The following is an 11,970-nucleotide window of genomic DNA, read 5'->3' as shown; positions in this document are numbered from 1 at the left end:
CCTCCAACAGATATCGGGGTGGTTGAAGTCCCCCATGAGGAGCCGGGCTTGTGAACATGAGGTTGCTCCTACGTGGGCCTCATCTGCTCATTTTTCCTGGTTGGGTGGCCTGTAGCAGACCCCTACTATAATGTCACCTGTCCCTGCCCTCCCTTTAATCGTGACCCATAGGCTCTTGGTTGGCTCCTTATCCATCCCCAGGCAGAGCTCCATGCACTCCAGCTGCTCACTGACATAGAGGGTGGCACTCCGTCCTCATCTCCCCTGCCTGTCCTTCCTGAAGAGTCTGTATCCTTCCATGCCAACACTCCAGTCATAAAAGCCATCCCACCACGTCTCTGTGACGCCAATAAGACCATAGCCCTGCAAGCATGCACAAACCTCTAACTCCTCCTGTTTATTCCCCATGCTACGTGCATTTGCATAGAGGCATTTAAGTTGGGCCCCGATGAAGCTGATTTACTGGCTGGAATATCTTTGTGCTGCTCTTCAGGTGCTCTCCTGCTGACTTATGATCCCTTTCCAGGCTCTGGGCATCTATTGCTGGCACTGGCATCAAACTGGTAGGAGTGAGATAGATTGAGGCTCCCCTCCCCCAGCCACTTTAGTTTATGTGGCAGTCATAATTAATATTCATTTTGATGATATATGAATAATGATAAAATAATTAACTTTCATCAACATCTACACCTGTTCATCAAATTGGCAAATAGTTGCATAGGTTTACTTCTCATGCAGAGCTTACTTTTTGCACGCAAGATCTATTGTCACTAATCGCTTGTCTACTTTTTCTTCAGCCACACCCAAACTTACTTCAGACTCTAGATGGTGAGTTTTTGAGGAGCGGGGACTCGCAAAATTGAAGACAGCAAGAGGCTTAGCTCCACAAAGCTGCCAAGCAGTCTAGCTATCAGCCCCTTCTGATGACAGTCAGTCAAAACTACAGTATTGCCAGCCTGTAGAATGAATAGCAAAAATGGCGGCTAGAGCCCTGCTAGGATCTCTACACGTTCACATACTACTAGAATGTGAAATGGAGTAACCAGCCCTGGGGAAACACATGCCAGCTGCAGTAGTGCTGGCTGGTGTGATATACCTATTATTGCTATGCCCTGCTCCCACAGGTGTAAAGGGCAAAGTTTCTGCTGATTTAGGAGCTACAGTATCAAACACAAGCCCAATAAGTAAGCCTCTAATGGCAAACAAACTGCACTGCCAAATTACTCTAAGAAAATGTTGCTTGTATTTATGGAAATAATGAACAAGGTCTCCTGTGACCATAGGCACTAGAGAAGCTAGTACCTCACAGCTCTGTGTTCTATGTCCCTTATCTCTTTCCAGTGCAAAATTCATTCAGGAAACTCCTCATGCAAGGGTCTCGTGTTACTTAGTGCTCCCACAAGAACCCAAATTCCTTCCCACTAGAACATAAAGGAATATTCCTGCCTCCTTGTCATAAGCCCTATCAATTTTAGATTTGTAGAAGACAGCAGATGCAAACTGACTAACTGAATACTGTCAAGCAAAATAGACAAGGGCTGTGCATTCCCTGCCTTTCATCTCAAAAACACTGAAAAGGCCTCTCTATCCTCTACCCACCATTTCACAAATCTTGCCAAAAGTTATTACCTCTGACAACACTGTTGTCAAATTTTACTGAAATTAGCCAGTAGGATGAAAAATTGCTGCAAGATGACAGCTATACGAATGGGCAAACAGATTGACAGATAAACTGTCAACATGAGCCTCTTTGCCTTAGGGAACCAGTTTAATAATAAGCATCAATATGACATGAGGATATTTGATATTCGTATCCCTGAATCTAGCCTTTCATTACATATTTTCCCTATCAAGAAAATGAGAAAGATAGAAGAAATACCTTAACATTCTCCTCTGTTATGTACTTCTCAGCTTTGTCCACAGCATTCTGGCGGATCCGGTGAAGAAATGCCTGCAGAGATAAAAAAAGATTATGTTCAAATGGCTTGATACAGTTTGATTTCAGTCTCTTATATCCTCTAGGTTCCCATCAACACAGTGCGGCTGATTACCTTTAAGACTGAAAGAATGTAAACATTTACCAAATCACTACCACAGTTCTTAGACTCAGGCAGGGCTGAATTCAGGGCAACACAAAAGACATTTCCTACAATGTTGTTGGGTTTTACCTGGCAATAAATGTCTTCCCTCTGTTGAAACTTTTAGACTTAATTATCTGTTACTACCAATAGACTACAGTGACGGTCTGTTTGTTTTTTCTTTGAAGGTTTCCCCTCTCTCTAAGATGCAGCTGTTTTGACTTCGGGAAGCAGCATGCCTGACGCACATCAAGATGTATGTCAGCAAAAAGGACTGCAAAGAATGACAAAAGGACATTCACGTTGCTGGAGCTGAGGCATGTCAGAGCTATGAGCTAGGGTTATGGACAAGTTCAACAGACTCAATACATGGGGAAGGGAAAAGGAAATTGCCAGACAGCGCCTGGGACACATTATCCTGTTCACTGTATTTCATTTGGTTAAAAACAGACAAAACAATGCTGGAACTTTTCACTTAGGCCAGGTTTCCCCTTCCCTCAGCTCTGCACAACTTTGGCTTTAACAGGCAAATCAATAAAAAGCTCCAGGCCGGATACAAATGGACAGTGATCTGAATATCAGCCTTCAAAGCATAACTCTGACTACTGGAAGTCAGGACCTACTTGCATTTGCACTGAACATACCCACAACATACTTGATTCAGTGGGAAGGGTTTAGCAAAGCACACTCTATGGAATTCCTACCTCAAGTCGTCACTGTTTTAGCAACTATTGGTTAAAGGGCACTTCTGAACTGAGAGCAGGGAATTTTGCCTTCCACAGGCATCAGCAGAGAGATGCAAATACCCACAGGTGAGACTTAAGAGAAGCCAGTAAGGACAGAATCTGCTGTGATAAACTACATGACCCATGAACAGAAGGGTAGAGGGCTTTCCTCTCTGTTCTTGTTAGTGGTTTCTAACTTGCCTCCCACACAAAGGAGTGAGCCCTGGGGAGTGCTGTGAACAAGGAAGAAAGAAACTTCTTACCCACCTGAGACAGAGAGGGAAAGCAGGTCATTTCTTTGTATTTATGGTACAAAGCAGCTTTGTTACAGCTTGAAAATAAAAGGCTTTTAGAAGTCGAACTATTCCTGAGCAATGCCCATGTCAGCTGATGCACACTCAGCTTTTTCTTTTTTCCTTTTGCCTGTTGGGATCGGCAGCAGCTTACAACCTGATAAGAAGCAATGTCACTGAACCAAACTTAGAGTTTATGGAATGCCTTCACCTCTGGTATTTTGGTTGGAAGACAGCGAACATGTCCCTCTGTCTGACTTCTAGCACTAAAAGTGGCAAATCTCTGTTTCTGCTTAGCCATGGCTTTCTGTCCCTTGTCAGTCATTAACACTTTACAAGACAGACACCAATAAAAAAAGAGATTGATTAATGAAGAACACAGACCCTACATTTGTTTTCAGCCCTGGATTCTCAACCTGCTTTTGAACAAATTTCAAGGACTATAACCACATTGCTTTTCTTGTATTGCTAAACAGAAAGGAGATCCTGGCTAGATTCCAGCTAGATATGGAGAGCTTGGAGCACGTTATGTGGACTGAGAAGTTTGAAGAACAGATTCCTGCATTAAAGGGACAGGACATGTGTGACAGTGGTAGGAAAGTAATTTTATAAGAACCAGCCAGTCCACGTTGCCAATCATCTGGCCAGGAACTACTCCAGTGTTAGTGTACTGCCCAGCTCCTTGGCAACAGTTGGGGAACTGTCTCAGATGAAGTGTTCAGCATGATGACTAATGGCAGGAAGATTGTCAGGAATAGCTGTTGCCCTCCCACTTCAGTGTTGGGTGTGATATCTGAGCATTAATAATCAGGCATCTGATTTATATGAGGTAGTACATCATATTAAAGTCACTCATTCTCAAAAGATAAGCCAGGCAGAGACTTTTCCTTGCTTTAATCACATCTCTGTTTGGAGACAACAAATCTACTTGGAATGATTAATTAATCTACACAATTAGCAGCTCCACTGGTGACTAATAGTTACCTGCATATTAGTCCCAATATGGTGGGTCTAATAATAGAAAGCTGGTAAACAGAAGTGCAAATCACATTAGCTGTTACAGGCTAGTCAATAAAAAAGCAGTCTGTGTTAATCTAAAAAACAGCTTTTCTATGACACTTGTCTGAAAAGATCGTTTAATGTGAGTGTGAGAAAGGGAGAAAAGGAGAGAGAAAAATCAAACAAAAAAATTAGAAAGGCATACAAGCAGGGAGAGAGTAGAAACAATGAAAGACACAAGAGGGGAAGAGGCAGTCAACTTCGTAGATAGTTTGCCGAATCTCCTATATCGCCTCTGATTTGTCTTGATGTGCATGAACAGCAGTCGCTCCACTAATAATAAAACAAGACAGTTACAAGAGATTTTGGTCCTAGAAGTTTAGTAGTCTACTTTCCAAAATGCAATCCCCCCTGCCAAAATCACAACTTAGTGGATGCAGAACTAGTTGTTCCCCAGTTGTCCATACCTTCTCATGTGCAAACAGAATCTCTTGCAACAGTCATTCAAATTGAAAAGCATGATAAACACAAGATATTAAAACAGCAGCTCATAAAGCTAATGTTGCATACCCTGTTCACATGACAACACCACTTTCCTTCCAAATCACTTCTAGCTTGGAAAAAGCAGCCCTTTTCCCAGCAATGTTTGGACATTCAGGTCAGTGTTTTCCAAACTTCTCAAGTGATTTTTCTGTGCTACCGGTTTTACTAGGCTCTAAGCATATCCGTATCAACACCATCCCTCTATTCATTCACCTGGTGACACAGACTCTGAGACCCATTACACAAGTAGTATGCAACTCTCTTTAGCAAACATAGCTATAGGTAGTGGTATGATCTTTTATTAGATCTATTGATTTATCTGGAAAATCGGAGAGGTATTTGGGCCAGGACATGACAAAGGTGATGAAAAAAGAGAGTGTGGTGGTAGTGAATATTACAAAACTTGCCATGCCCACATTTTATTTATATTGCAAAACATATTGTTATTAAAGAGGAAGTAGTTGAAAGGGTAAAGGCTGTTCTGGCCACCTAAAAAGTTCCTGAGGCAAATGCTTAATCTGGCTGCTCCAAACTCTTCACACTCTACACAACTCATATATTAATTCAAGGGCTCTAGTCCTTGACATTTTCCATAAGGAACTTTCAGGGACCCCTCAGTATAACCCTCTTCATCCACAACACTTTTGATCTCTGCAAAAATGAACTCACTATCATCCAGGGATATATGGAAGCATAGGGGTCAGCTTTCTTGGGAGCTCTTGAAAAACACTCCTAAGACTTAGGGACTCTGAAAACCATTCCTAGGACACAACAGGATGATCACAATCACCTCTCCGCCGCAAACAAAAGCAGAACTTTCTACTGTGGCGTGCTGTTTGTTTCCTACACTTACAAACTATCAACTATTCAGGGAAGGAGAGCAGCTTATGATACACACTATACTGAAACATCAAACATCAGATCAGTGAGACACTATTGAAGAGCTAGAAAGAGATGAACAGGCAACAAAAGTAGACTCTGCTCCCTTCTACCTGCTTGTTGTACGCTGGTCAGGACTGATATAAGGTTAAAAATTTAATGAAAAACAGAGATAAGAAAACGGCAGATAACATGACATCTTCTTATGCCCACAGATGCTGCATTTGCTCTCTTGCCATTTGTAGTGTTCTGCAGTGCTCACACTGGGACAGGTCTCTGAGCAAGCCAAGCTGTACGGTGGACTACTGCTTGCACAACAGAACAGGGGAGAAGGACTGGTAGGGCCCATAGGTCCAGAACAAAAACAGGTCATGGCACAATGTAGGGAAAAAATGGGAAACCAGGCTGATAAATTTTCATTCTCCTGATAAAGGTCTGTGAAGGTCTCATCTTCCATGCACATGCGCTAATCATTAGGAGAACAGCCCACAGAGGATTTGTTTTTGTTTAAAATTCTGCTGCTGCATCAACATAACATTTATTTGTGCACTGTGACTTGTTGCCCTAGAGGTCTGCCACTTCCAAACTCAGCAGGCCATGTCTGATGCTCCTCATGTCATGCATAAACACGGTTTATAGTTTGTCTTACAGTACAAATGCCTTGCAGGATGCAAGCAAATCTATGACAAATTAGAATGAGCAAAGTGAAATGCTTCCTTTCTGCACCATGTCGTGTTGGGTAAGCTCCTTCCAATAAATACTAATACAAACACATTAGAAATCTAGAATGTAATTTAGGTATAAAAGTTCATTTCAGTAAATAAGTATTTTTTAAAGGTGTTTTGTTCTTCAGCTCACTATCCTTACAACCTACTGTTGCAGTGAAACCTTGTTGCTTTGAGTGTCTTTGCTGCACCTCTGAACCACAAAAGCACAAAGCATATTTTAAGGACAGAATCTGCTAATTGTGAGTTGTTCTCACATGAAACAGGCTGCAGCAACTGGGAGTTCTCTCAAATGCTTTTCAAATGGCCCTTGTTGAACTTTGACTTGTAGCCTTAACTTCATTAGGGAAAATTAGTGTTTACCACCTTCTATGTAGCATAAGTAGCATATGGCAAATACTAGGGACGAGGCAGTGATAGTTTGCTCATGTCCCTTCTCAAAATTCATGTCTAAGGCAGATACTTCCTCAAATGTTCAGAAATAGCAAGAGATTTCTGATTAAACAGCAAGGCAGGCAAACTGTGCATAACCCTGAGGGAAACGAAAGGGAGAACAGAAACAGACAAACAATGAGGCAACTGGCTACCATATCCAGAAGGAGCAGTATCTGAAAGCACAATCCTGTGAAACCCGTTTTCTGAACAGGTGACTGGAATTTCATATTGCTCTTAAGAGACAAGTGAGACAATTTTTTTAAACTCATCAGTGATCAGGACTGATTCAGAACAACATAGGGATCTAGATAAGCTTAATATTTTCAGTGTTAAAATAAACATATTTCTTTACACTTGTGCAATCAAGTTGTTTAAAGCTTCTTGCAAGTGCAGACATTTTGATTCCAAGAAAACATGCTCACAGTGAAAAAATGAAGCGGTGGCATGGACAATGATTTTTATCATTTGACCATCACTAGCATCTTCACCTTTCAACTACAGCATACAGGCTATGCAGTAATCTGTCTCTGACAATACAGAGTGAAACTTGTCATAAAGATTTGAACAAGAACTTGCAAGTGTAATTTTTTTTTTCCAGCAGTTGAATAAGTGTTGCCACTAAATGTGGCTGTTAGATAAGCCTTTGCCTCCACTGCAGTACAAGCAAGATACCAAAAAACTCCACTGCCTTTAGCAAAGCGGCTTGAGAGTCCTGTGGGAACACGGCTCTACTGAAATAGTCTGATGATTTAAAATGAATGTTTGCTAAAGTATAGGTTTTAAGAGCAGGTGCATCCTTGCTCATGTTACTCAATTGTTAGCTTTGAACCTTGTCATCCTGATGGTGTTCTTTTGCTTTCTATCAGATATGCAGTTTATAAGCTAAAGCTTTACACAAACGACAGGAAACATAAATAGCCTGCATCCTACATGTGAACTGCAGTTCTCACCTGCACTGAAGTCTGAAAGACAATGCAATAAATAATCTCAAAATAACGTAACAATGACTGCACAGGGCTATTTATACAAAATAAATCCCATCACAACATTTTTTTTTCCCTCTTCATAACAACTAAGTGTGCATTTCTATGGAAAACTAAGTCTTTCAAGCATTTCCCTTTAAGCATGTTGTAAATGCCTGAATGCAGATCTTTCACTGAATGCTAGCACAGCTTTGGGTTACCAACCAATTGGGAATCAAGTCACTTCAATCGGAGGTGAACCTACTTCAGTTCTGTTGTTCCTAGAGTGGTGTGCGGTACTGTGCACTGTTAACCAAGATCTACTGACTTCCATCCTAGAGACAGCTGGATTTTAAACACAGATGAAGTCATTCTTGTGTAAATTCAGACAATTGGGTTTCAAACATCTCCTACCTTTCTGGACAAAAGCCAGCATATACATGTACAATACTGGGCCTGATTCAGGTTTTTCAGTTGTGCAATTTCAGTTAAAATATTGGAAATCAGAAGCAACTCCTTTGACATCACTAGCATTACACACGTAAAATGGAGCAAGATTGAAGCAATTCTACTATTTTTAAAGAGTATATTACTGTACCTCTTACACTGTAAACTGGCAATCCCATATTCACTCATTGCTCAATTACTGACTGCTATATTAAGACTTCTACAAAAACATATTTTAAATTATCAGTGTCTGGTAAAGGAAGAAAGAACTTAAGCATCAGATGAGTGCATTATACTGGAATTCCTGCACAGAGTATTTTACCTATGAAGAATATTTTTCTCTAGATCCTCTTAAAACAATAAAGAGCCACAGCTGTGAGACAGAGCAACTCTGCAAAAAGTAGCTCAGATCTACAGCCAAATTAATTCATCAGCAAACAGCTGAACAGGGACTTGCCTTGTAGGCAGAGGTGTTTAGTAAGAGGAAATAGCATCAGACATATCTTTTATTGCCCTAATTTCAGGCTTCCTGTGTATCAAATTGGCTTTAAAGCCTCACAAAGCTTATTGGTACATATTTATCTTTTTATATATCCTCTGAAGAGGAACTAAACTATTAGCTAACCAAGATGATTTGAGAAAAAAAAAAAAAAAAAAAAAAAAGTCATGTACATTACGGAATATCAAACACATTCTCTGCAAAGAGTTCAGGCAGGCTGAGCTGAGCTGTAAGCTTGCATCATTGCCTACTGCTAAGCAGAAGGTCAAATAGACTGTACAGTACAGTTTTTAAAATTACATATCTTTTCCAAAGGTTACAGCCCTTGCATAATCTTAGGCTATGTTAGACATTAAATGAGGTGAATTACTTGTACTGATCACCTATGCTCTATGATACTCATTGCACTATTTTTGCAAGCAAACATGAAGATCTGTCTTCAGAACTACTACTCCGATATCCCTGGGGACAATGTCTTTCTTGCTCATATACCCCAACTCCACCCCCCACAACCACACTTCCTTAAGATTTTTTTTTTTCATTCTAGTGTTGTCATTTAGAATAACAATCCTTTCACACACACAAAAGCATGGATGTTACAGCATGAATCATCTCTTCCCACAGAAGACTGCATGACCATTTGCAAAAAAAGTAGACTCCATCTCAGGTGAAACAGCAAAGACCATCAGAAAACAAATGCAGCTTCAGCTGCAAAATCCAGATGGATCACAGGGGAAAGATCTTTTTATCAGGGGTTTTTTATAATTGTATAGATATATAAGCAATAAATACATCTATACATATTACAAAACCTCCACTGATGCTTACAATTTAATAATCATTAACTAAGCACTGATCATGGCAATTTGAAACCTCTTCCCTGTTTCTTAGTGTGACATATGGTGAATCCTGATAAATACCAAATGAAATATGGGGAAGCATTCAGAAACTCAGCTGTTTAAAATTATGTAAGTGTATGTATGAATAAAATGCTTGAATAAATAAATGATTATTTCTTTATACACTACATAAGAGAAATAGCCACTGCTTATGTAAGCTATGTGCCTGAGATATTTCCAAAAATCAAACTGATTTGTCCTTAACCAATCCTGCATTTTAAGGCTCATGCAGTTATGACCACGCTTGACTGATTTATCTTACATCTGCCTTGCCATTAAGTGTTATACTGTCTATAACATCAAAGTTAATGAAAAACAGTTGCAAAATACTGCCATTGCATAGCACTGGGATTTTCAATGGTGCTGGAGAGAGTCAGACATTCCAATTGCTTTTTACTTACTTTGACTCCCTTGCCATGGGTCCACCACAAAATGGCTTCTGTCAACAAATCACTGTGGCTAGGATTCACCTCATCTAATTGCACCCACCTAAAAGTTGGAGCCTACCCTAAGTTAGTGATACAGGTTCCCTCTACAACAGAAAGCAATGGGCAGGCAACTTCAGAAGATGAGTCACTGCACTCAAGGACTGATGTTTAAGAAGAAAGGCTGAACTACCCTCTAGAAATGCCTTTCTCTTTCCATCAGGAGAGAGCCTGGGTGACAAGTTTAGATTAGACCACCCTCCCTGCCTGTACCAGTTTCACAGCATCTGCAAATACAAAGTTCCAGGGCAGTAACTGTTACTGAATCATTTCTAAAAGTGAACCAGTGACTGTGTCTCTCAGCATGGATGCTACGAACATGGGGGCACTGCAAGTTAACACATGCAAAATTAACGTGCACAGACATTTTCAGCACGGTAGTATTCTGGGACTCATCACGAATGAATTGATCTAGCAACACTTCCCAGAAAAAGTAATTAACAAAGAAAGCTCCAAAAAGATCCTGGACTATATCTGTATTTCCAGGGTTCTGATTTACTCTGGAATTCTGCAACAACAAAAAAATGTCAGACCAAATTCATTCATGCATTGACTGATGAAGGAAGGTGAAACCAAAGGGAAGTGAGAGTGAAATATATGGCAGTGTTTCTCACTCCAAAGAGAGATCCCTTTCTTAAGGAGGGTTTGTTTTCATTTGAATTACAAAAAAACTTTTTGTGAAGTGAAAGAGAGGCTGGTGCTGCAGAGGCGTCCATTGTCTCTTCTCTACCATTGCCCTGACCCCTCTGCTATCCCCTCCTCCCCTCAGTCACTAATATTTGCATCCTCAGGCAGGTCAGAGGATCCCAATTCATTTCAAGGCCCAACAAAAGCTACATTTTTCCACCTTTGAAATCCTTCAGGACTCATTTCTACTAACTTCTTCGTATCTCCCATACCCTGTCTCTCTTGACTCCTCTTCCTGCTCTCTCTCCTCTCCAACGCTACCCTCAAATCACTTTAAATATTCTCATTATTGTAGATTTTTAAAAAACCCTCTTCTCTTTTGCAGACCCACAGCTTAAGAATGCCCCTCTGTGAATATCTATCCCTGTACGACTCCAGCCCATTTTTAGTATCAACAGAAAATGTATTTGTTTGGATTTTTAAAGGAACTTAAGAAAGTTATATGCCTAATTCTCTCAAGACTTCGGAATACTCTCCCTTTTATTGGCCTCTTCATGTCTTTCTCCCTGTTCTACAATCATGAGATGATTTTGATCATCCTACCGCACTGTGGAACTCTTCAAAATGCTTTCAGGACATCGTTCGTTTGAATAGTGTGTTTTAACTCATTCCTCTTTTACGTAGAGAATAAATCCTGACAAGTCTGTGTCTGCTTAGTGTTTATGTTACTTTAACAGAAGTTTGCTTCAGGAGTAAGGGCCAAGTAAACAACATATAGATACTTCAGGATTTGACCCATATTACTTACATTCACTATGTCCATAATGGAGAGAAGCCTGCAGACTGCAACCAGTTCTAGATTAAGTGATGCCTCCAATACTAAGATCCTATCAGTACCAGGTAATGTTTAATCAGGTTTCAGGCTCTACACAGCTACTCCTTTTTCGAGAAGGAGGTAGAAGCATCAGACTGACTAGAAACATCAAGTGGTCCCCAAAAATAGTAAAGTCCAGATGTTGAATGTAATTGTAGCAAAAACTGGAATTTCTTCAATTTCAAGGTTCCAATCTAAGCTAAAGAACTTTGATATCAGAAAGATTAATCTCTCCCTTTTCTACTCCTTCTCTTTCCAGTGATGGTTTCTTAATACATTAAACAGTAAATAGACAAAACAGAAAAAACTTTAAAATGAAATCTAGTATCATTAAAGTCTACGGATTTTTTTTTTTACATTAGTTGCAACATAGACTAGGACTTAACCAGTGTTATCCCCTCAGCAGGTAAGGATCATTGTGAATACATAAAAGCTGAATATGTGTAATGAGCTGTATTGGTTTTGTGTGGCAAGGTTTTGGTAGCGGGGGGGGGTGGGGG

The 11,970-nt window shown here is 40.3% G+C and overlaps 1 protein-coding gene across 1 annotated transcript in view; it reads right to left on the bottom strand.

The window, feature by feature from the left end:
• PREX1 (phosphatidylinositol-3,4,5-trisphosphate-dependent Rac exchange factor 1) overlaps positions 1–11,970 on the bottom strand; it is a 173,321-nt gene that overhangs the window by 100,377 nt on the left and 60,974 nt on the right. The window contains exon 3 of the mRNA XM_010569790.1: positions 1,880–1,951. Within this exon, the coding sequence (XP_010568092.1) occupies positions 1,880–1,951 (72 nt within the window). The remainder of the gene's footprint in view (positions 1–1,879; positions 1,952–11,970) is intronic.

Source organism: Haliaeetus leucocephalus, unplaced genomic scaffold, assembly GCF_000737465.1.
Source record: "Haliaeetus leucocephalus isolate CR32 unplaced genomic scaffold, Haliaeetus_leucocephalus-4.0 Scaffold273, whole genome shotgun sequence".
In the NCBI taxonomy this organism is placed as follows: Eukaryota; Metazoa; Chordata; class Aves; order Accipitriformes; family Accipitridae; genus Haliaeetus; species Haliaeetus leucocephalus.
The sequence above is the reverse complement of the archived record's forward strand: the minus strand, read 5'-3'. Positions and strand labels throughout refer to the sequence as shown.